The 27942-nt window shown below is 31.8% G+C and overlaps 1 protein-coding gene and 1 long non-coding RNA gene across 3 annotated transcripts in view; both read left to right on the forward strand.

The window, feature by feature from the left end:
- The window catches only part of LOC143085574 (glycine receptor subunit alpha-2-like), a 50600-nt gene that overhangs the window by 18216 nt on the left and 4442 nt on the right, over nucleotides 1-27942 (forward strand). The window contains exon 9 of one of the 2 annotated variants that reach the window (XM_076262018.1): nucleotides 1014-1663. The exons of the other annotated variant lie outside the window; for it this stretch is intronic. Within the exon in view, the coding sequence (XP_076118133.1) occupies nucleotides 1014-1166 (153 nt within the window). The 3' untranslated portion in view covers nucleotides 1167-1663. Of the gene's footprint in view, nucleotides 1-1013; nucleotides 1664-27942 lie in introns of those variants that run through there. 2 annotated transcript variants of the gene reach the window in all.
- On the forward strand, nucleotides 23200-24896 carry LOC143043231 (uncharacterized). The gene is made up of 3 exons (XR_012968265.1): nucleotides 23200-23308; nucleotides 24313-24386; nucleotides 24817-24896. It is a non-coding gene; the product is annotated as an uncharacterized LOC143043231 (long non-coding RNA).

The raw sequence follows: 27942 nt of genomic DNA on the forward strand, positions 1-27942 counted from the left end.
AAAACCCAAAAATTAGTTTGGGATGGATAAGTACCGTGCACGTCTTAAAGCAATACGAATTCACACTCAGAAAAACAGTCACATTCGGGAATAAGTCACTTTCGGTAATAAAAAGATCAGATGACGTAATGACAAACCACAATCTAACACGTGGTAAAAATGTCCATAGTTAGTTTGGACAAAGATACATCGTATGGATCAACCAATTCGTGATGGTGTTCGTAAAATTTGCGTAGTGTCATTTTAATCTGTCCTCCTCATAACTTTGTTGGAGCAGTTTCTGTGTTAGGAGCACACTCCTGTATATGAAGTTCCGTAATTGGTTACTTTCCGTACATTGTGGCTTGGATGGAAAGTTTTCTAATTGGCATTCATACCACATCTTCTTATTTATATGTTATTTCGGAATTTAGTGTTTCCTTTAATTAACAATCTTTTTTTTATCGTTAAAAAATAATTATTGCTCTAAAATTTATATAACTTTATTGATACCACTACGATTATGTTAAGAGTCTTTTTTTGCATTAATGTCAAAGAGATAAGTTCAATAAATTGTCTCAATTTCTCACGCTCCAATGGTCATTAAAACTTTATGGAATTCGAATAATTGAGAGGGTTGCTTAATTACACATAAATTAATGGAGAACAATTGTACACAGACACATGGTATACAAATTGTATTTATTATACAATATATTTATTCAATTAGCTGATGAAAAATTTCATAATGATGATATTCTTACCCAACATGTGTGAAAGAATAACAAACAGAAACTGCTCTAGTTTTGGTTTAGAAGGCATGAAACATTTTCAAATGCAATTTTAGGACATATTTAGGTATTTCAATTTAGTAACATGTTCTAAAATACGCCACTTGAGTGTTATTAAATGAAAATAGCTGTGACCCGTCACAGTAATTAGTAAAACTGGCATACGTATGCGTGAAATAACTTTAGTTGCAAATGTTCCTTCCTCTGTTGTTTCAAATGCACACCTATTATTTTCTGTTACAGTCACAAGGTAATGATATGGATCCTAACTTTGATGATAACAGACGACCGTTCCTTCCACTGGCAAAGAAAATAGACATCATTTCTAAAAGAGCATTTCCAGCTACTTACGCATGCTATATTTTTTTATTCTGGGTTATAGTTGGAAATCTTTAATAAATATGCATTTATCGAGTTAACATACATTGTAAGTTCGTTATATTATACTGCGTACCTGTCCCGTCTTTATTAATATTAGAATGATACTTAAAACCGAATTGGAGCTAAGATTTGATAATAGGTCGACTAGAGGGACATGCACCGCATCGTCTGTTTATCATTTTACAACACGAAGGATTACCTCTGTTTTTTGTGTTGCTCAGTCATTATATATCTATACAGTCGTTTGGTATCTTGTTTGTATATTCATTAAAACATTGGCAGACACGTCATCAAATAGCACCAGCGATTGCGTCTGTGTTACACTAGTAATATTTCCAAATTGGCAAGCTATGCATTTACTATCACTTGCTGTAGATCATTATGTGAAAAAATGAAGTATGAAAATCTCCTAAAAAAAATAAGTCCCATCTTAAATGGCCTGGATTAAACAAAAAAAAAAAAGATACAGTAATATTTATGAATGTGCCAATCCCAAATGCGATACAAAATTATGACAAGAAGGCCAAAGTCATGAGCCTGTCATTCAGAGATTGTCGTTTGTTGCCGTATATCATTTATTTTTCATTCATTATATTGTACATGAATGCTAGTTTTCTCGTTTCAATTATTTTTCATTGATAATTTTTTGGTCCTTTATAGCTGAATTTGGGGTATGGAACTGTGTTCCTCATTGTTGGATTTGTGTTCCTCATTGTTGGATTTGTGTTCCTCATTGTTATTGTAAGGTCGTATGATGACCTATAATTGTTAAAATTTGTGTAAGTTTGTCTTTTGTGGAAAGTTGTCTCATTGAAATCATACGTTCACGGTGAACAAATTGAAAGGTAAAACTATGTTAAATATAAAACTAATGATTTGTATAATACATTACTTACATTTACTTAACATTAGAACTGTAGATCATATATTAAAAGGGACATTCATAAGAAATTTCATTTTCTATGAAAAGTCTTGAATCCCGCCTTTTTCAGCGATAGCGATAGCCAGGATGTCTTACCTCAATCAATTTGGTATTCGTATTACTACGTCACATCATATGTTTATGTTATATGAAATAGTTAAATTTATAAGATTTTTTATTTGAAAGTGATTACGAGTTTGTGTTTGAAAATGACGCATTCCAATTTACTATGCAGAAGATAGATTTAATTGCATATTCATATCAAATACTGATAATGATAACCTATTCACTTTTATTTGATGCTTTTTCCTCAGTTTTAGTTTGTAACCCGGATATGTTTTTTTTTTCTCAATCAATTTATGAATTTGAACAGCGGTATACTACTGTTGTCTTTATTTGTTAAACTTAAATACAACCTGGCAACATTTGTCGAACAATATTTCATATAATTATGACTTTTAGTATATTTATACCAACAACGAAGAACACAACGGTTGAATCAAGTGGCTAAGGATAGGTATATAATACACCCCTTGAACATCTAAAAAGACATCTTGGTTGAGCTGGAGTTTTTGCTGCTCGGTCATTAACATTTAATTAGTATTTACGATGAAAATCCGGTTATAAATGTACGGTTTTTCGACGTGATGGGTTAGTGTTCAGGTGGGATGGCGACCCCATTATTATTTGCATGATGCAAAAGACAGACGGACGTCTTTTGCTCAAATAATTTTATATTGCTCATGATAAAATCATGCAGGTAAAGATCTATATTAACGCGTTTTGTTGCAATGTTGTATAAATGCAATTACTGTAGACATATTAAACCAACAAATTTCTAATTAACATATTTTTAATTTTTGGTAAAAAAAGTTTAGGTCAACATCGATATTGATGTATTTTTTTCCCACCTGTGCCTCAGAAATTATGGCCCTTGATTGATTGGAAATTGACATGATACTGGCGATTGACATGGTACATGTCTGTTGTTTCCGTATATTAAATTAATAACTATTCAATACATGTTTTTTTTTAAATTTTAATACGTTGCTTCACTTAAAATTGAGGACAAGTTCGATGATGTCGGCTTTCACTTTTTGCCGTTAAAAAGTAATAATCTTGAATTGCTTCAGCACTGACATTGTTAAATGTACAAATTAAAGCTTCGTTCTTATCATTTTGACAGCCTTTTTCTTGTCTATGTAGTGTATTGTGGTCTCTTTGTTATGTTACATTGTTTTCATTGTCTTGGAATTCCTGAATAATTTTGATTCACTAAATCTACTGCAATTCAAATGACAACACATATACAGTTTTATGGACATGATTCAATATACCAAAAGCAAAAAGAAAAATATAAATATAAATTCCGAACCTCACGAAATTAGGTACAAATCTAAAAATTCCTTATTAAATGGCAAACTCAAAAGCTCAAACACATCACACTAATGGAAAACAACTGTGATATCCTAACATGGTACAGCCATTTCCTTACATAGACAATGGTGGATTAAGGCTGGCTATAAAGCAAGTTTAATCCTTATGTTTATGAGTTGCATAGATTCAATATATAGTATTGACAACTAGGTGTGAATAAAATAAATAGAAGCCATAAAAAATCAAAAATATTAAAAATATAGGTACAGCAGTCAAACAACTATATTAACAAAGAAACACAAAATATATACACAGAGCACATAAGCAAACATGTGGGGGAAGGATAAAAAATGAACATGGCACAATAACACACTAACGGGACTTATAAGTACCGAATAATGCCAAAAGTAAATTGTAAAACTGGAAAAAAACAATAAAAGTACAAAACTTACAAGGATAAATAAAAGGACACTACAACAGGTTTATATGAGGATAAACAAGGTCAGTACCTACAACCATACATTCAATTAAGCGCATCATGTATCATTTGTGAAGTTGGACGGAATATTTATCTACAGGGTGTAGGTGTCTTCCGATGAAAAAAGACGAGAGGAGACGCGACGTGGAATCAATTGTGTTCACCAGTCATCGGCTAATACCTGCATTCATGGATGTAGGCTTTATATTTAAGTATTTAACTCTCTTGAACCAGGTGTGTAGTGGGGAAATGCCTTGGTATTACTGATGTTTGCTTAGATCCATGCGAACCAGAGGTTAGTGATATGCAGAAAAGTTATCAGAACCTGTGTTTGCATTTACAATCGAATCAAAGCGAGATGTTTAGCAACTCAAAACAACCTTGAGGACTAAGAGGACCAGAACCGAATATCACTCACAATATAATCAAACTGAGACATTTAGCACCCCACAACAATCTGGATGATTTCGAGGACTAGAACTAGAATGCATGTATGCAATGTTGATTGAAGATTACTAAATGTAAAATAAAAATCGCTTACAAGTAAGGACAAAGTTCCAAAACAGTATTTATTTAAATGAAAAAATGATAAAATGCAAAACTTTTAGGAATGTTTGGTCCTCAATGCTCTTCAACTTCGTACTTTATTTGGCCTTTCAAATATTTTTTGATTCAAGCGTCACTGATGAGTCTTTTGTTAAAAGTAATGCGCGTCTGGCTTAAATATAAAATTTTAATCCTGGTATCTTTGATGAGTTTATTTGCAACCACTGGGTCGATGCCACTGCTGGTGGAGATTTATTTCCCCGAGGGTATAGCCAGCCCAGTAGTCAGCATTTCTGTGTTGACTGGAGTAATCATTGATATGTTCATAATTATAAATTAACTGTTATCAAAATTTTGAGTTTTTGAAAAACTAAGGCTTTTCTACCTCAGGATCAGATTACTTTAGCTGTAAGACTCGATGCCTTGTTGTTTATTTGTACCCAAATCGTGTCATTTGCTAAATAGTTATCAAAGGTACCAGAATTATAATTTAGTACGCCAGACGCGCGTTTCGTTGCTAACAGTTGCTTATTGATGGTTTGAGATGCCATATTTTGATATTTGTTAGTGTACAGACATGCCAAAATTGCACAATTCTTCCGTAGAGTAGTGTGAACGGTTACAAGGACTGACATCATGGTAACAGATATCGAGTAAAAACCGTCCATGTCTACAGTAAAAATACCCGTAGAGGGATCGTATGCATTTCCATCACTATCCATGACTTCGCTGTATTTGATAATACTATCTTTCTGGTATGGTTCCACGCCTCCAGGTAATGTCACTGTAAATGCAGCTGTAAATGAATTAAAAATGTATTATATACACATGAACATAGTTCTGATGTTGTACTGGTCAACACTGTCCCATTTTAAAGGAGGTATGGGTTCTAACTTGCCACATACTTTATGTATGTGCCTGTCCCAAGTCAAAAGCGTGCATTTAAGTGATGGTCCTATTGTAAGGTAATAAACAAAAGATAGACAAAATATACCAAAGGGACATGCAATTCGTATTTTAGACGGATCATTAGAACGCACACATGAATTGCAGGTCATCAAATTCGCTGAATTTTGCCTATATTGAGCTTTGTAACTTAATCATGTTAATATTGTTTTTAAATATCTATTATTTACAGTGCATATTAACATCTTTGTTACGATTGGAGGACGTGTTCGTCAACAAACTATCGACATGCCCATGTGAACCAACTGTGTCTCTCTTATTGCCGACTTATTCCTTTAATCTTTTGAGGCTGACGTTATACTTCTTAGAAAGGAGGGAAATAGTAAGCAGTATCCTTTGATTTTATTTTCGGCTATAAAATTAGTGTTCTCTCACTAAATAGTTCAGAATTTGGTGACAATGTTGAACTTTTATAACCTACCGAGCTAGAGATAAAGGATGCAACAGATACAATTAACTCTGCCTCATATCTTGGCTTACATATAGAAATTCACAATGAGGGTTGGTTGAAAACAATACTTTACGACACAAAAGATGATTTCAGCTTTCCAATTGGGAACTTTCCATTTATATCTAGCAACATTTAGATAGCGCCTGCATACGGAATATATTTCTCTCAATTGATACGATATTTACTGGTGTGTATTTCCTATCATGACATCCTTGATAGTGGGTTGCTGCTAACAAGGAATGGTGAATCACCTCGGAAATTAAACAGACGTTCACCGCCATGTTATATTCATTTAGCAGATGATGGCGAATATGTGCCTTATACTCCAATATACATGTAGTCCCCTTTACGTGAATGTGACATACTAAGTTAGACCGGTAGTGTACTAATATGATCAACTCGACGGATTCCACATGTGGAGCAGGATAAAGAAATAAGAAGATGTGGTATGAGTGCCATTGATCCAACTCTCCACCAAAATAACAATTTATAAAAGTAAACCATTATAGGTTAAGGTATGTTTACTCTTCATGAGCACCTGATATCAGTTTTGGTGGGTTTCGTGTTATTTAGTCTTTGTTTTTCTATGTTGTGTATTGTGTTCTATTATTTGTCTGTTGTCTTTTTCTTTTTTTAGCCATTATGTTGTTAGTTTATTTTTGATTAATGAGAGAGACTGACCCTCTGGTATCTTTTGCCCTTTTCAAGCCTTTAATTGATTTGTTTCTGGTTTATAAATTATTATCATACCTGAATATACCTTTCATTATCAGTATAAATATTACCAATGTTTGAAAATGCGAGTGAACATTTTGTTCTCAGTTATATAACCAAAAAAGAAAGCCCGGAAGGAAGCAATGTGGCCCTCCATTGGTAACTAAACTCAAATAATTAAGGACTAAATGGATTAAATGGACACTATTACTATATATCATAGTTTACCACTAGGAACTTATTTCATTTTTTTTATTACGACATAAGTAGCGTTTATCTTATATTCCTATTAAATTCAGTACAATGTGCTAATTTCAATTAAAATTTATGATCGGAAACGGCGTATTTGTCGATAAAAAAATACATCCACTCTTAGATTAATCCCTGAGACAACCAAGTTTACCAATGATACATGCACATCAAAAACACATTCATCAAAGAGCAAAGGTTTTATTGAATGGTTTTCATCTCTTACCTACAGATCGTTTATGACGGTACAGTATTTTGAATAAATAGGGGTGCGGTGGGGGGATTGGCGTCATCTTAAGTTACCAAATGCATTACCTTATACTTTTATTTTATTAATCAAAAGCATTGCGTCCATTTTCCAATAATGTTTTTACACTTTTGAATATGATCTTATAAACTTAAAAAAATGTTATATTTATGAAACATGTTAACGATGGATTTCCAAACAAATATAAAAAGCAGGACAAAAATAGCAGAACAAAAATGCAAAACGATAAAAAAAAAAAAAAAGATAAAAAAAAGCAAAGTATAAAGCCTATTACTATAACTGTAAAATATTATATGACTACCAAAAACACGCATTAACAGAACATGTAAAGAACACATAACTACGAACGCAAAACTGGAATATAATACTATATATCAAACTGATCTTACCAACAAGTAAAGCAAATATAATAGAGCAAAAATAAAATGTAAACCAAATGAAATAGCACCAATTCTTTGGATTTTGATTTCTATAATATTGAGAATGGAAATGAGGAAGGTGACAACAAGCGACCAAAGAGCAGAAAGCAGCCGAAGGCCACTAATGGGTCTGCAGTACAGCGAGAACATTCCGCAAGCGGAGGCGTGCTTCAGCTGGCCTCTAAACAAAAGTATAATTGAACTAACTTATGAATTGATATATACTTACTTGGATTTGGAATGCCTGTAAATAGAAATCTTACAATACAAAATCCTTTTTTGAATGTGAACACAATATGCTTTGCGAAATTGATTATCACATTTATATATCTTTTGATATCCATACAAATGTAGTACGCTTAAATTCTGCTGGATTCCCAAAGACTTGGAGGAAAATGGGAATCTGGCGAAATACCTTTGCAATTATTTACTGAGCATTGCTATGAAATATCCCCTAACTAAAGTGTTTTTTTATGTGGTAGATTTGTTCATTGCTGATAAATTAAAATATTCAATTTGTAGGTAAAAAAAAGGTTGAACATTTAGCTCGGACTGTAATCAGATAGTTCTCTTTAAAATCAAATTATAAACTTTTCCAAATCGAGATTTTCACTTATTTTTCAGCTAACTTTATTATATATTGATCTTACAGACAGCCATATTTTTTGATAGTTTGGTTTATTGCTTATAAATTTAATAGTACGGTGACAAATAAGGTAAATTTGAAAATTTAATGGACCGAAATACCTCATGGCTAATTTTGGTCTTATTTTGTAGATAAATATAATATCCTTTGATTAAGGCATGTCGTATAGTGCCAAAGTGGTGCAGATTTTTGAAAACTGCGTTCAAAGGTCAAAAGGGGGATTTAAAAAAATTGCAAATTTTAGACATTTTGGACAATTTCTCGGTAGTCTCTCATGTTAACTGAGATTTTTTTTCGATGTGAGCATGCGCTACGAATGCTCCACAAATACAGCTAGTCATATTTATGTCTGATTACCAGATATTAGTGATACGTACCCTCGCTTGCAACATGTACGAAAATGAAACACATATCTTTATTTACGGAAATTATCGACAAAAAATATTCATAATTAAGATTTAGCTATGCAATAATATATGGCCATATATAAAGACATTTTTGGGAAAGTTTTGTTAAAATGCCATAAAGAACAGAGGAGAAATAAGAACTGTAAAGTTTACACTCTGTCCATAGTGTTATGGAAAAAAAATGATGAAATTCGTTTCTGATTATTTAAACTTAAAAGGATGTAAGAACTATAAAAATGAGTCCTCATGTTCATGAACCTATAGTACATGAAGTTTGTTTTTATTTTAATAAATAAATCGGTACTAGACCAATTGCACGTTTTTTTTTTAATTTTATATAAAACAACAGACAAGGTTGTCGTTTGTTGATGTGGTTCATAAATGTTTCTCGTTTCTCGTTTTTATATAGATTATACCATTGCATTGGTTTAACACTAGTCAATTTTTGAAGCCCTCACTGTTCGGTGCGAGCCAAGGCTACGTTTTGAAGACCGAACTTTGACCTTTAATGGTTAAATGACCTTGATGTCTTATTGGAACTCATACCATATCTTCTTATATCTATAAACAATGGAATATATCGCAGACTTGAAAGCCTGATATATATGTAAATAAATATTCACATGGATATTACGCTTCAAAAGGTGCTGTCAATGTTTAATTATAAAACACTATCACTAGACATCAATATGCACATCAATTTGAAAAGGTAACGGAATACTAGAGAAAAAAAGTAGATGTCATTGTATGGCGCCGACAATATGAGTTTATTCAGATCACCATGTACTGATTGACCATTGCTTCTGGGATCATTTGATCCGCGGTGAAGTGATTTTCACTGCAAAATATGTGTCAATATAAGAACCAGCTAGAATGACAAATTTTGATACATGCATGTTTTTCCCGACCCCTTGTTATTGTCTTCTTTTGCCAATTTCGATTGTAGAAGACGTATCGCATCCTGTAAGAGCGCCGCGAGTTTCTCTTGGTGTGCCAGACATCCTTTTAAAAAGTTGCATATGTCGTGAGTAGGTAAAAACTGTCTTGTGGCTTTGGTTGAAGAAACGTCTCCAGTCTAAAATCACAATTCATCTTGTTTGACATCAAAGAATAAGACCTTATTAGAAAAAAAAACATAACTGTCATGATTTTAACATGATGCAACCCCTGGAATAACTTTTCAATATCTGTTCATTGGCAAAAAGAGGCGGCAGAATAATTCTTATATCTGCCGCTTCAGTCACTTACAAATCCTACACAAAATTGCTTGACAGTCTATAGATTTTGAAAATATCCCGATATATATTTTGTCATGTTCTTCCAAATCAAAATCAGTGTAGTGCGATAGTGCATAGTTACAGTGTACCTTCAAATTTTATCAACCCATGTTTATTTTCAGGTGCACAAAGAAATTTTATACAATTCCTTATTGATCTGCATTCAATGACTTGAATAACAATTTGGATCTACCACCATTTGAAATAAACCTTATTGTCTCTTTGACTATGTGGTATGGGATTTGCTCATTGTTGAAGGTCGTGCGGTAACCTATAGTTGTAAATATCTGTGTCATTTTGGTCTCTTATGAAGAGTTATTCCATTGGCAATCATACCACTTCTTCTTTTTATATACACCAATGTCCGATGTAAGGGGAGGGATGGGCTCCCGCTGACTTGTTGAACCTCGCAACATTCTCGTTTGAACTGTTTTATATTTGTCAATTTGGGCCCTTTATTGCCGACTATGCGGTAAGGGCTTTGCTTATTGTTGACGGATGTACGGTGACCTATAGTTGTAAATGTATGTGTATTTTTTGTCTTTTGTGGCGATTTTTCGAATTGGCAATCATACCACAATTTTTTTTTTTATGGTTTGTAAAGCAGTCATTGGCCAAATCTCAATAACTGTTGTACCATTTACATAAAGACTTTGGACAATACCAATACCATATTTCAATCAGGGGTGTACTGGTTCTTCATAAAGGAATATCACACACTCAGCCTAAGTATACATTTCCGTTCAGTATCAAATGAGAGTGCATTGTAATCATTATCAATTTGAAAAAAAATAGTCATCTACTAACCAGGCAAAATGTTTACCAGTCTGAGAAAGGTTGGAATTCATTGTACAGATAGAAATGATTTGAAATCTCGAACGATCATAAACAGCTTTTTAGATTTTTTTTCACAAAATGCAATATCTGTAAACAAATGTATATGGCACAAACTATACGACAACGAACATGTTTTTTTCTTTCTTTCGCTAACAAATCATCCTGTAGACTTAATGAATGAAGACATGCTGCACTGTAGTATTTGAAAAGCAACATCATGTCCCGATTAATTTAAAACATCAGAAGCAAATGATTTTTAATTTCATCAAATAGTTAACAATGCATGCTGAATGTTGAAGCGGCTTGTCCTTGAAGTTATTTATTACGAGTAAACTCACCACTAGATGGCCTGCCTGATAATTTGCGTCACTGATTTAAAACAATATTGGCACGCTCAAATGACTCAACATACTTTAATTGCTTAGCTTGTTGTATGACTTTTGTGTCCAGAATAGACATTGTATACCAGTCATTGTAATGCCATGAAGCGTGTTTTAACGAAAGTTGATTCATCGTTACACGCATGTTTTCTCTCTCTCACTAATTCAAATGCATGATAATGTTTTCTTCTTGGACATGTAAAGGCTTAATAACATGATCTAAGTTACTCTACTAGTTCTTATTAAGGGGGTGTCATTGGGGGGTTCTGATCCCGGATCCCGCTTACTGTTTTGTCAGATCCCTGTATCCCGCTTAATTACACTATATACGTATTCTAAGCAATTTTTTGTTGTTGTAAATTCCCATGTTCCGCTAGACTTTCCCGTTTTCACGGCACAATAATTTGACTTTCACGTTTCACGCTTACTTAAAATCGGCAATCCCGCGTCACGCTTAGACCCCAATGAGACCCACTATTGAATGGAATTAGCACTGACAATAATTTCCGGAATTTTTCGGATGTGTTCCAATGTGGTTTAAAATTAGTATTTTCGAAAAACAAGAATAAAAGCACCTCAAAAGTTATTAAACCTTAGCATCTGTACTTATTCAAGCACATCGACAGAACTATTGACACAAATATACATTCTTTTTTATAAAACTTAAGAAAATGCATAAATACATTGCATTTCATATGATAGGGGTAAATAGGAAAGGGGAACGTTACATGAATCATTGAGGTGAAAATTGAGTAGTATAAATACTGCTATGTGATGAGTTTTATAAAAATGCTCGTAAAAGTTGATTTTTATGTTCTATCAAACTTTTATATATCATAACTTCTTAAGAATTGGTTGTTCCACTATATTTTGTGAAAATTTACTATTGGTGATATATATAAGAAATGTAATAGACTTTGATAGACGGTAAGATTGACAAAAATGTTACATACATTTGAAAATCGTCCAATTCACTCAATTTATATGTTCATCTGATATTAAAGCTTGATGTCAAATAAAAGCTGATACATCACTCTTTCATATGATACCAAATTTGTTTATGATATCTTCATTCGGGAATTTATTATAAGCGTTCTCGTGTTTGAAAATGAAAAAGAAAAAAATCAGAAAATCTCACTTTTACACGATTTTACAAAAAAACTGCACCGTGGGAAAACTCTACGACAGGGCTAAAATGAAAGTATAATGTTTACTCTATCTTCATGTGAATTTTCAGCCGTGAGGTATTTCGGTCCATTAAACTCCTTAACTAAGCGACTTTTCCCGATTTGTCACTCCACTATAAGGATTTAGTTAAAAGTAAAAAAAGGTAGAATGTTTAGTTCGAACAAGATTTTAATAGTCACCTTTAAATCCTTTTTTTTTTTTAACTTAATCACTTAATTAATTTTAATTTTAATGGAAGTCCAAGTTAATTTGAAATATATATATATAACAATTTAAAGATAACTGTCTGAATATAGGTCCGAGACCCAAATTATTTCGTAGTGCATTTCTTTTAGACAATACAAGAACATTAAAAAATTCCCACCTGCGCTTTCTCAATAAAATGTTGACAGTGTGTTGTACTACTTTTGGGCCAATTATATCAAAATTAAATTAGAAAACTTCATCGGCTCTAACTAAAAATATGGACAATTTAATGTAAAGGGAGTCTTGAAATCTTTTGACAGCTTCTGATGTGCTAATTTTTAACCTTTGTCTACTGGACCAACTCACTACTTTACTTTAAAGTTCATGACCCAAATTTTTTGACAGTGTCATTTCAGCCCAGACTTGCCATTTGCGGCATAAAACATGGAAAAATACATTTGAAATGGGTATAAAAAAAAATGGCAAGTAACACACTGTCCACACTAGGGACTATATTCGACAACGAAAATCAAGGGACGACAATTGTGGTCTCGGAACTATAGTTCGAGCTTAAAATTCTATCGTTTTTTACTTAGATTAATTTAATCCTTAAACTTGACAGCAACGAAACAAACTCCATGACAACCTGTAATTCAATAAGTTTAATATATAACTGAGTTTGCAGTATAGTTTGATAGTTGATTTAAAAAAAGTAATGCAAAAATTGAAGTGTGACTTTTTGAATTCAGTCCCAACTGAAAATACAAGGTAAGATGTCCGTCTTAACTAATGTTTTGTTTTTGTTTTGAATAAATCGAGTGATATGACATGCGTATTGACCGATTTACTTCTATTTCGCAAGTACAATAACTTTATAAATTATACAGAAGTTTTTGTGTTGGATCAGAGTTATTTTTTTTTATAAAGTGCGATTTATCTCTCCCTAAGACAAGATACTTTATCTACGTTGGTCAAAACAGAACCATCTATTTTAATTTGTCTTTAAGTTTAGAAGGAGTAATACTTGGTAAAATCTGAAAACGTCAAATGATTTAATTCTATTGCAAATGACAGAGTTTCAAAATAATGCATTCTAAAAGATCTTTTGATTATTTAAGTATCAACATTTAGTGCCAAATAGTAGATAAACATAACAATGCTAAATCACACATTAACCAGTACTTCACACTATGTGGACATACAAATGATGCTAACATGTAATCACACAACGACATACATGTGTATTTATCATATGGTTTGATTTTATTATTTTTTGTGTATTGTTTTCCTTGTGCTTTTGTTTCATCTGCAATTGTTTTAAACAATCATTGTGATCATTTTATATGATTTTATTTAAATATTCAGCTCAGCATTGGGCGCTTTCATTTGCATTAAAACATTAGTCCATTCTATTCTAATTTTTTTACGATATGAAATCCATATGAGTACAATTACATACAGATTAATATAATATTGTTCGTATGACATCCATTTACTGGAATCGACATTAGAATAAGTTTGTGTGCAAAGATAAAGCATGTTTACCAAGGCGATGACATGTTAAAATGGAAGTTGACATTAGATCGATCGAAACATACGTGAAACTATGTACTAGGTAGAATACAGTGGACGTACATGCAAAGTGTAATGTTACAATAAGATTTTTTCAAGTTTCTGTAGATCAAAATATTCTATAATAAAATAGAGAATGAAATGGAGATTATGTCAGAGACACAACAACCCGACAAAATAAAAAGTAAAACAGTGGGATGAATAAAGTAAAACAATGAAGCATCACTTATGACTGAGAGTATTACCCTTATTATTTTACTTCCATCTAAACAAAGACTTACCTTTGCAATAATCACGGGTCGTGACACCAGTTTCCCCTTCGGTCGTTCCGTTAAACGGGCAAGGTTCACAGTAAGTTTTGTTCACCCAGTATTCATCTACTGGACATTCAACGCAGGAGTTCCATCTTCACTGATAGTAGATCCATTCTAACATGCAGCTGAAACTTAAGGAACATAGTTTCAATGTTCCCCACTTGACACACATTTTATCTATCCAAGAGCAATAACAAACAAAAACCATATTTTTTCTTCCTTTAAACGTTTTACAAATATCTTAAATAAATGAAGACCTGCGGGCAACAACCATGCAATGTCCAATATAATTAATATTTCCAAAGGACATCTTTAAAACCAAATCTGTTTGACGTGACACACGCAATATTTGATCATTGACAACCTTGAAATTTAAAGTATACTACAAGTGCCTCAATTCATTTTAAAACAAAACAAAATGCTAATCTTCCTTACGAAACGTTCTAAAAAATAAATATAACATGTATAAATCAATTGTTAAATGAAGACTTAATTGCAAAAACGAAACATAGAAATGCGAAAACAACTTCAGTTATTTGAAAGTGTGCACCACATATTTTTATGCTATTTCGAATAGACAAATAAAATATTACAGTTATTTCTTATAATTTAATTCTAAATTCCATTCTAAACCGGAGTAAAACATGAAAAAACGTTGATGACTAAATTGTGTATAGCTGATAAATAAAACAACGTCAGCTAATTGGAAGACGCGTAACATCCATAATTAAATTATTAAATAATCTAAACACAATAAGGTAAATGAAATGAAAAAAAAACACCAAGAGATGAGTGACTATAATAATTGTCATCGAAGTATTAAGAACAATCTTGAAATACATTCTGAATTTATCCGTTAAAAATCTCACCTGATTTACGAAACATGTAACCAGAAAAGTATTGTATACTGTATGTGACACTAAATATGATTGGAGTTCAAAGGTGAATCTCACCATATGTTGACAGATGTCTACATGTTTTTTTGTAAAAATATGTTTATCATTAGTGTAAAATTAGAAATATGAAAATTAAAGAATAATGATTTTTTTGGCGAAGGAAACAAAAGAAACCACAATTATTTCACATTGACAACTGAATAGATGAAGTCAATTCATCTTTGGAAAATTTCTGTTGGATCCAAAACAAGTTGAAAATATTAGATCACGGACATCATTGATTCTCAAAATTAACTCTTCGTGATAAAAACATGTCTAGAATCTATACTACTAAATGTTCAAATTGCTTTCAAATGTATTACATGCATATGTACATGTACAATGCAACATTAATAGAAAGAAGATAATCAACAATTGGAAAATCGAAAACATTGGAAATGCAAACAACAAAAATACTCAAAAACACCTTAAAGAAAAATAAATACTGAGCAATAAAAACCCCTTAATCATATTAAATTGATTTACCTTCTACATGCAGGCAGTTATTACTCTACTAGTAAAAATCGTCGTACTACTCATACAGGTATCTGATAAATATTGCTATACATTGCTTTGCGTTGCTTTACCTAAAACCACTTCAGGAGAACGAAAGCAAGGCTGAGAGAAAGAAGACGTCTGAAAGATCCTGAGAGAATTTTTCCAATTTTTCCAGTGTTTAGTCCATATATTCCCAATTGTATTATATCCGTGTCACACCTTGTATAGTGCACTTAACTATTTATAAGTTTTTCTTTACAAAATCGTAGTAATTTATGATATTTATAAGGATTTAGTTTTTCATTTTTGTAAAAACTTCGCGCCCGGGGTCCGCCATCTTTTCCCGTGCTAAAGACACCTGGTAGATATACCGGTTGTACAACACTATTAAACCTATATATATCTATGTCACTTGTTTAAATCAGAGGAAACTGTTTCAAAATAAACTTTGGTGATGCCAAAAATAAAACTTGTAAAAGAAAAGCCATTATAATTTCTGATAGCAAAGGAAAATATATCCAACAAGAAATAACAATAGAGAAATTTCTGGACCTGACAATTATTTCTCATCCAGGTTTACAAATAGACAATTCAAACTTTTTTGGTCCACATTAAAAAGAACTATTAAAAAAAGGAGAAAAATATCATATTCTTGTGAATTGGAACTTGCAACCTCACTACAAAAATTGACAAACACATACAGCTGACCCTCGATATCCCAGAATATCATAGTAAGATTGATGACATAGCAAACCGTCTGTCAGATTGGAAAGCACAAATCCAGGCACGTCATAAACACACAAGAGTCATTATACTTGAGTGTCCGCCTTACACTATTGTAGCATACAACGACGTAAACGGCCACCCAAATCCTACAGAAGCGTTTTTAGGACACACTGCTAGGCTAATACAACAAATCTATTACCTAAATGCACTTATCCGGAACATTAACAACAAAACCTGAAAGTAACGACAAAAGCCAAACAAAGTAAAGTAGATTTAAACAACAACAATCAGACAAAACAGTCTTTAAAACAGTCAAGGCCCAACCGAATCTCTACACCTCGCCGAATTTCTCATCCGACGTTCTACGTCCAACAAAGTTCCAAAGACAAAAAACTAAATATTACGTAGACTATAAAGCATACACAGACGGAATTCAGACAGGTCCAACATTGGCAAAACTTTGGATAAGAAGAATCTGCAAAAGAATTGTACAACTCTGATATTAACAGATTTAAACCGAGCAAGGCTCAAGCTTGCTAACAATAAAGAACATGTAGGCGGAATATCTACAGAGTGTTGTCTCTTTTTCAATAATTACTCCAGATCTCAGAACACCTGTCATTAAACCTAGCTTTAAAATCAATTTGCGATTTAATTAAAATAAAGAACTGCATATCAACCCATTAGATAGAACAACAGAATTAAATGCATCACAATACTACTTGTATGCCAATATAGCAAGGATAAAGCTTGCTGGGTACAACTATATCCATAAAAAGATTACTTCTAACTTAAAGCAAGATTATAACTTGCCCTTATGAAAACATACTGAGCTTAGAGCCTGCCTGAACTACAAATAGTCACCAACCGTTATCAACAACATATAAATATACCAATACAGCAAGGTTGTATCTTGCAAGGAAAAACTATCCTACATTTCAATAAAACCTTGTACAAGCAAGGCTATAACCAAAACTTACCATTGTGCTAATATAGCAAGGATATAGCTTGCTGGCCACAATTTTTTATATCAAGTATACCGATATTTGAAAAGCAAGATTATTACTTGCCTTTGTAATACCATAGAAAACTTAGATCAGTCATCTACCAGCAAGGCTACAACCAAAATTTAATATTGTGCTAATACAACAAGGATATAGCTTGCTGGCCACAACTTTCCATATCAAGTACACCAATATTTGAAAAGCAAGATTATTACTTGCCTTTGTAATACCATAGTTAGCTTAGATCAGTCATCTACAAAAACAATAGATCAATAGCAACCCATAGCAAGGGTGTAACTTGCATGATACAACTAACATCTTTATACAAAATCTATACAAGCAAGAATATAACTTGCATAGCTCATTCGTAGTCACATTCTATTACAAAGCCTGAACATAAAAAGATTAAATTAAGAGAACAAAATGGCCATGGCAAAACAAGATGAAAAACAAATATCAAAAACACTACGTAGAAGTGAAAGGTCTAAAACTTTATTGTGGCCGCCATCGCCAGATAAACATGAAATAAAAGGCAAAAATAAAGGGTATAAACTTAACAGTTTAAATGCTCTCTCCAAGAAGATAGACAAATGTAAGTCAAAACACAAACGCAAGACATACTATTTACGACCTCCTTTAATAAAACATATCATGCAACACGACACCAAAGTCATGAAGAAAACGGACTTCAAGTTGACGACATCTATAAGATATACAAAAAAAAGCCTGATGGAACCTATGGGAAGGACCAAAGAGGGTATTACTCCGAAGAAAATCAACATCTTCAAAATGATCCAAGAGGGTATAACTCTGAACAACATCACCAAAATGTTACAATAGGGTACAACTCTGGAAAAAGTCGACATCAAAATGATTCCTATACTAATGGGTTGTTAAAATCAATCGAGTCCAGGACCAATCCAGTATATCTTATCATAATCCTTCGTTTTTAATTCAATTTTCTATATGCATACATTTAGAGTACTTAAGAGCTGGTAAATTCAGTGTAGGATAAATATTTCCGGTTATGGAATACATTCTTCTGCATTTATTTCCATATTTTTCTAGAAATTCACAATGGCATGTTTGTAGAATAATTATTGTGTGTGTACTTAAAATAAAGGTGTTTCGGTTATTGTCATTTTAGACCTAGGCTTATCCTCATCAGGTATCCCTAGCCTATATGTTTCCTCCTTTGTAATATATAGAATAGTTCAAATTTGATTTCTCTTATGGGGAAACGACACCTGTTTATACAATCGTTTTTATCTTTTTTCGTCTTTCTGTTTTTTGGTATTGTTTCCTCTTTTTTATTTATTAACTCTTCAATTAGTTAACTATTCGAGATATTATTTTTCCTTTGTATTGATTTCGTCTGTTAATACATTTTTCTTCTTTAAATTCGTTAAATACTCTTTAACAGTGTTTAAGTTTATTTTGTCGTTTTGTATGTAAAACGTTTTCTTATTATTACACTATTTGAGAGATAAGATATATTTTTTTGTTTTGTTATTATTTTGAAAACAATTTAGTTATTAAAGCAGTCTCTATTTGAGAGATTACCTTATTTTTGCTATTCTATTAATAGTGGTCTCTATTTGAGAGATTATTATATGTTCTTTTTTTAAGCGGTATACGGTTTATCTATAATTAGGGGCTAAAGGGTCGTAGCATTCCGTTCCATTATTCAAAATATCTATTTCATTATTCAAAATTGGCTAATTCTTAATTTTCACGCGTATTTTGGCATTTAGGTGCTCCGGGACCCCTCTAATGGTCATTACGGCACAATTGACTTGTTTTATCTACAATTTATTAAAGGATGAAGAATAGCAAAGTCCAGTGAAAATGTAAAAAGAAAGACCACGTAGAGTATTTCAATTTTGAAAAATGTGTTTTGGTATTCAGGTCGTCCATACATTGAACCAAGGAATTTCTGTTAAAAATAGTTAAGAAAACCCACTAGTTTATCCTCCGAAACTAGGAACTAGATAGATATATCAAATAAAAATTTACAGAGTGTTTTTTTTTTCTTTTTTTTTTCTGATATTAATTTGAATGTTTGTTAGATAACACCAAAAAGACGAGTTAAGAAATACGGGATATAGCTATAGTACTAGTGTCACAGTGATTTTTTTTATTTATTTTCATTTCACTATTCACCGCTTTAAGATGAATAATGAAACATAAACTGTTTTATTATTCATTATTAATTTTTTAAACATTGAATAGTGAATAGTGAACTATTTCATTATTCATTATTGAATTTTGAATAATGAACTATGAATAATGGACGTACTTCAGCGTGGTAATTATAAAGTCGGAGATTTATTTACCACAAATTAAAGTAACAAGTACATTTAAAGTTCTTTACAAAATAGTTTTATAGATGTAAAGATTTGTTTTAGCAGTTTGTCTGTACCTGTAAATACCTTATATCAAACGAAAGTCACATCTTTAACTATCTGATATCGTAATGCACATGATAAGTCCAAATTCGGTGATAAATCACATTCGATGGTGTTTTAATCAAAGCAAATAGGACAACCATCAGTAATTAGAAAATCATATCAACCTAGTATTTAGAATAAAAACATGTTTTATATAATTTTCATATATTTATATATAATTTAGTTTCATGGTGATTTGTACGTGCAAAGGTAAAAAAAAAGTCAAAGTTACAATAAAACAAACCAAAATAATGAAATTGATAACAGGAACAAGATTTTTGTCATATAATCCATAGAAGGTTATAAATAGATAATTACATTATGCTTAATTTGCAAATAATCGAGGAAAAAGTTAATAAATGTAGAATGCACAAGTTCCTCGTTGTTTTTAAATTAGTATTGGTTTTTTTTTCAAAATTCAATACTATTTAGAACATACCATAAATGACAAGGAAATGTTTTGTAGTACAAAATTTAGTTCCTCTTTAGTTTAACCAGTTATGAGTACATGTGAAAGAATTACCAATTTAAGGTAGGTGTACAACTACATGTAAGAATATAAATCAACTTATTTTTGAGGCATTGGAAACTTAATGTTTTTCTTTTAAGATAGTCATCTCTCTTGAATAGATTTTGCCTGATGTTTCAATGAAGTTTACCTAAGTTTCCTTTCATATATAGCCTACTCATTATATAAACGCCTCCGTGTTACTGTGGTAGATCATTTAGGGAAAATAATGTCCCGAGCTTAACCCTGATTTTGTACAAACATGTACTTTTTGGGACCCTTCATAGATTGTTATTCGGTGTGAGTCAATGTCCGTGTTGAAGACCGTACTTTGACTTATACATGTTATAATGGTTTACATTTTTGAATGTGACTTGGATGGACAGTTGTCTCATTGGCACTCATATCACATCTTCTTAAGTCTATTAGTATAAGCTTAGTTTCCGACCATACAACTGAGAAAGTTTGTTGATATTCAAAAGAGAAGCAAAATATCAGGGCTTTTTAACAATTTGCTCAAATTGATTTTTAAGGGAAAGTAAAATACTTTTGTTACATAAATATTTCATCGGTTTCAGTTTTTAACACACATTTATTTTCTCTTAATCGATACCAATTCAGGCCAAATTACTGAAATCTTCATAGTTTTAGCATTTGTGCTAATGTGTGACGTTTTTGTCTAAAATAGAAGTATCCGCACTTGTATCCAGTTTTAGTATGTATACATGTTATATTAAAATATACTTTTTCACTTTTTTGGTCTTCTGGAAAATGTTTTTTTGTGCTGTATTTAGACACCTCTACCAATAAATTTGTTTTGCATGCACACGTATAAAAATTGAGGTTTTTATCCAATTATCCAATGCAATCATAGATATGAACGCTGTTTAGACTTGCATATGTTATTATAATTGTATTATGTACTTTATGATAACATGCATGTATATAAAACCTTACACTAAACACATATATGGACACTTACATTTTATACAATAAAATCTGTTGCAAAGTGACGTTTTACGGCATATGTATTATATTGAAGCTTGACTTTGAGTGTCGTTAATGATATATTTACACACACAAATTGAAACGGTTAAAGTAGACATTTAATTCTTTAAAATGTCAAAAATCTTTTATCAGATGCACTTTTAATCTTCGGGAAACATTTGCTTTAAACGGATCTTCTACTTTCTGTTACTTTAGAAAACTGTCACATTTTTAGCTGATCCTATGATGGAAAAATAAACAGGGAAATTTGGCACTTCCTTTTCATCGATTAAACTTCTCTGCTGTTTGTTGAGAACTGTCATTTCATAAATCGATTAGGAGTAAATAGGCGTATGCTTAAAAATAGAATAACTTAAAAATTGATTTAATTTGTATCAGTAGGTTAAGATGTTTATTTTGGATGTGTACTGAAACGACAACGCAGTGTATGCCACTACCAATTCTAGTTTTGTTTTCTGTTTATTAGTCTGTTTTCCCTGTCATGGTTCCGATTTTGTACATGTATTGCAATTGATATAAGTGGAGTGGTTTTTGACCACCTTCTCATATACATGTAACATTCTTTTCACTACCATAAAAATCTATCTAAATTGCATATAGCAATCAATATCTATAAAACTGGACTTGACTTGATGTCGTATTTATTTTTCTAACACTCGTCGAATACCCAACTTTTAAAAATCAAAACTGTTTCTTACTGATCGTAAACATTCAAAGCCAGTAATAACAAGGAACAAGTAGATAAACATTTATGAGAAGACTATAAAGCTTTAGTCTCAAAAAGACGAATGAAACAATAACCTAAAGAAAGGACAGGAAAAGACATACAAATTTTAACTAACCACTACAAGGAATTGTGCACATATTTCAGGTGTAAGCAGGTGTTCTGGAAGAAAGCAAAGCTTGACCGATAGTGACATTCGTCGTGTATACACGTTTTATAGATATAGGAAGATGTGGTGTGAGTGCCAATGAGACAACTATCCATCTTTTCGTTTGTATATTTTTCGTTTTATTGTATCATTTGAAGATCCTCTCATTTATTTGAAGCTCAAGAGTTAAAACAGGGATATGAATATGGACACCCCTTGATAGTAAGATCCGTGTAGAATGGGGCGATCGTTTAGATATGGGATGTAAAACACACAGCCACGCATGGTCGGATTGAGGACGTTTTAATTTGAATTGTTAAATTACTCTTTTTGATGGCATTTGTAGAGTAAAATGTTTATCTCTATGAAACATAACATAATCTACCAGTGACAGTCAAAACTCCTGCCCTAAGGCCTTCTTCTCCCTCATCCACTAAACGGAAACGTCCTATTGGATTTATCATAAACTTGTTTTCTTACTGAATATGGACGCACCATTTGCTACAGGTCTTTAGGCAAACAGCAAGCAGTCATGCAATCAATATGTTTTTACGTATATTTCATATATTTCGTTCGTTCAATTGTGTTTACTTCTCTATATGTAAAAAAAGAAGATTTGGTATGATTGCCAAGAGACCAAATGACACGGAAATTTACAGCCATATGTAACCGTACTGCATCCAACAAATGAGCAACACCGCATATTTAGCTATACAGGACACAGTGTATATGGAATTCTTCATTCAATATTAGTTTAATTGTTATTGATGTTTACAAGTTCACATGCCATATACATCGTACATATGAAAGGAAATATATTAAAATAAATTTCATTTTTAATGCAGGAAGTACTAGTATCCTATGACGAATATGAATGGTTTTGGTTTTGAAAAAATTGTGTTTTCATCCATGTTGGTTTTCACATTGTACAATGTTTGTACTGAAGCCATATCACTCCAGTAAGTTTCTATTTTCAATTATCTAGAAAAAGATATGCAATGTTGAATATCTAGGATTTTTTAAGAACAAAAAATAAACATCGTAACTTACAAATATGCTTTCAAATGACTCGTCACACAACTTACAATATGTATTTTTGAGTGACTTTTGTACCAATACCATCAACCATTTTATACACAAATAATACTTTACTAATGATACAATAGTAAGTTAACGTGAAAGGTTGAACAGATTTTCATCTGAAAGATCGAGTTACATAATAAGCACAAACAACACTAAACAAAGAGTACTAAAAATGTGTATTCTATCATAAGATTTTTTAGTTATTGTTTTCGAAGTGCTTTTTATTTTGTTCTTCATAAGCTTCATATCGAAAACAAAACGACAAAATTGAGAAAACTGAAAAAGCAAAAAAAAAAACCAATATTTTAACCAAATATGTTAAATCCCATAGCACATATTACTGTACATGTATATAAATGTATGCAAAAGATGTTTTGAATTTTGTTGTGCTGCTACGTTTTGCGTCTGTGACACAAAAACTTAGCATGTATTACCGGAAGCTTGTTCATTTAAGTTTTGCCTTCGACGTTAATCGCATATTGCGAGACACAGATATTACAATCTGCTGGCGATGGCATAAACAACGTGTATACATCTTAATATGTTAGAGAATAGAAGCCATTGATACTTCATAACTAAATTGTAAACATTTGTGTTTTGCTACGACGTTTCCGTCCTACATTAATCCATTGACGTTGACCATATATATGTTAAAGCGACTGCCTACAAACTGCTTACTATTTTTTCGTCATATGAATGTCTTACTTATTAGAGTTTTTTTTATATAACTACATGTATATTTGGTTCACATATATTTTATTTATCTGTTAAAATATAAAAACCCCTTTCTTGCATTGCCACACTATAACATATTTGAAAAGGTGTTCTCTCCTCTTACTTTTGTTTTTATTATTTTAACATTTATTTTCAAAACTGTTAGACGACAAATTCTGCAAGACATCCTTGATCACAGAGATTATGACAAAAGAATCCCCCCTGGCATAGATTTGGGCGGTAAGTGCTAAAAAATTATTTACTTTGAAATACAACGCAGACTATCCAAAATATCGGAAGTAAAATGAGGAAAATTATTTCAAAAGAGTCAAATTAAGTTCGGCTGCTTTCTTTTTAATTGATACTCTATAAATGTTAACAGTATTAACAATGCGGACTTTTAAGTGCTTAACAGTATGTACAAATATATATTATAAATTTTTCTGATATAAAAAAAAAGTGGTATGAGACAACAAAACACAAAATAATACAGAAATTAACAACTATAGGTCAACGGAAGGCCTTCAATAATATAATTTCAGATAAACAATGAACAGTCGTTACCTTTTCTTTGTTAAAGATAAAAAATATTCCCTTACCAATTTTTTATTGATCCTAGTTATATTGAATGGAACCATATGTATAAATAAATATGTTATATATGTTTTAGATATATACGAAGAGCAGCCAACCAATGTCAGCGTGCAGTTATTTATCACAGAAATGTATGATGTCAACGTTAACGAGATGGTATATAAAATATAATAAGTTCAAATGTATTATATTCTTACATATACAGCATTTGTACCCGACATTCTAAATTCGCATACCATATAAAACAATTGTAAGCGTTCAATTATTTATCACAGTCGCCACCTTGGATGTCTGTTCGCAATTTATTAGTCGTTACAGTATTTGTATAGTTAAACCAGACTATCAAACAACAAAACACTAACATGTATCAATGAAATGAAAATAGAATTATTTTTTAATATAATGCTGTTTGTACTGTTATCGAATGCAAATGATCTAAAGCGGCGTTAAACAACCAACAATCAATCAATCAATCTAAAGCTTGGAAAAATCAACCAATCAAATATATTTTCTTTTCATTCAGAATTTTAAAAAATCACCACAAACATAGTATGTACAGTTCCGTGTAATCTGTCCTGTTTCGGGACCAAAACCATGCAATGCAGTCATTTATTATAGGTTATTATAGGAACCTGTTGTTAATTCAAATATGACGTGCTTCTTTAGCTTTCGGTACAAAGCCATGTTCTAATTCGAATAGAACATGGGCTGCACGTGATTGACGTCACAATTGAAATGGCAACGTCAGATGAATTTTGAACAACGCCAGAGATCAAAATGGACATTTGTGTTGGTGTTGCTCGCTACGAAATAAAATAAAAACATTCTAAAAGTAAGTTTAAAGGTTTCTGTTCTTTTTTCATTGATAAACTGTTGATTTTTCTATAGGTTTTTGTTCATCAAATCAAAATGGCGAAATTTCGAGCGTCTACTATAGGTCCGCTTCGAATACAAAAGTTCAAAATATTCCAATTAGAATCGAAATAATTCTATCATGCCATGCATTATGCTCATTTTAACATGGGTAGGCATTATATTTGTAAACATTTAATACCTCGCTAACGCTCGGTATTAAGATATTAACAAATATAATGCCTACCCATGTTAAAATGAGCATAGAGCATGGCATGAAAGAATTATTTCTTAATTAGGATGTAGTTCATACGTACGTGTATCTCGTTTCTCTGATTTTTCCATATGTATGCTTTATCATAGCTTGCTATTCGGTTTGAGGAAAGACTCTGTGTTGAAGGCCGTCCTATAAATATAAGGTTAACTTGTTTTACTTACTTGCGAATTGGATGGAGAGTTGTCTCATTGACAATAATACAACAATTTCTATAGGACATGACAAAATGTGGCACAACTCAAATGAGAAATATAACGACCTTATTTACAATGTATGACTTATAATCCATGAACAAAAACAATAGTGTCCTGCCAATCGTTTTACTTAGTTCTTCCATATAAAGCATTTAACACTGCTATTGCGTAAATATGTTTACTTTCCACAAGTGGCCATCGCCATTACAAAAACATGATTAAAAATAAAACAAATTAACACACAAAATATTTATTTAAATAAGTAAAAGAATTATACCACTGAGTTGAAAAAACATAATAGAATACGGAAATGAAAACCTTTGAAAAAACCAAAGTTTATTTTTTTCATAGCAAGTGACCAATTTGATGAGTGATGGTGTTCAACGCCACTTTTTTAGAAATCGGGGCTATAATTTGGAAGATATTTTTATTAACAGATGAAGAATGAAAACTTGGATGGAACCAGTAAAACTGTCAATCCTATTCGAGCCCAGAGTCTAATGCTACTTAACTCGACTGGTTTTCGTTTGATAGCTATAGTCTTAACTAGCTAGTGATAATTGAAAATTATATCTTCATTTTACTTAGACCAGTCGGCCACTGAGTCCCGATTTTAAGGAGTATTTACAAACAGTTAAAATTACTCCTAATATCTGTTTATCTTTCGTACAAAAGACAGTACTAATCATTCATGTTTGCTGGATGAAGTAGATATCAAATAAATAAGGGTAAAATGTCTATATAATTTAGAATAAGCTTTGAAATTTTCAATTTACATGTTAAATGAAAGTTTTTATTACAGGATTTTTCTATAACATGTTATTTACGGCAGAAATGGGTTGACCATCGCCTTAATTTCAGCCATCCAGACATAACTCTAAAATTGACTCAAGATGAAATTAGTAGTATTTGGACCCCGGATACTTTCTTTCCAGAATCTAAAAAAGGAGATCTACACACCATCACTAAACCGAATACATTGATGCATATATATCATAATGGAACGGTCCTTTACAGTTTAAGGTGTGATATAAGTATTTTAATAGATTTATGGTGTTTTATCTAATAATGACTCCTGCTTGTTACAGGAATACAAAATAATGTACTGAATCAAAATGTTGAATGACAACGAATCGGACCCAACAAAAACATCAAGATGCTCTGAAGGGTTAGCAGGCCAGTCATTTTCTGTTTATTTTGTGTAAATAAACTCATCATAGATAGCAGGATTAAAATTAGTATATACGCCAGACGCGAGTTTCGTCTACAAAAGACTCATCAGTGACGATCGAATCCAAAAAAGTTAAAAAGGCCAAATAAAGTACGAAGTTGACGAGCATTGAGAACAAACATTCCTAAAAGTTTTGCCAAATACAGCTAAGGTAATCTATGCCTAAGGTAGAAAAGGAATGTTTTGTAGAGCTATAGTCTTTTTTCTTTGGTGATGGTGTTGTCTGCTTTTTCTTCATTTTTATCCTCATAATCGAATTATGAGCGTTGAACATCAGCAGATATAAAACTTAAAAAAACCAAACAGACACGTGTTTCGTCTACAAAAGACCCATCAATGCCGCTTATCTTAAACAGACATTATTAAATAATTATCAACATTAAATGAACATATTTCCAAAAGGTTTTGCCAAATACAGATAGCTAATGCGATTTCTGGTTTAGAATACATAGAATAATACTACTTTAAAGTAAGTATTTTGCAGGTTGCATGTACAACTATCTTGTTCAATGGATTTCCACTTATACCCACTTGATCATCAAAGATGCAAAATTCATTTAGAAAGCTGTAAGTTTTCTTGTTTATCTATTGATTAAAGTATAAATGCATCAGTATTTGTATAATCAATCGGTCTAATGCAATGGTCGA

This window comes from Mytilus galloprovincialis, chromosome 8 (assembly GCF_965363235.1).
Source record: "Mytilus galloprovincialis chromosome 8, xbMytGall1.hap1.1, whole genome shotgun sequence".
NCBI classification, from domain to species: Eukaryota; Metazoa; Mollusca; class Bivalvia; order Mytilida; family Mytilidae; genus Mytilus; species Mytilus galloprovincialis.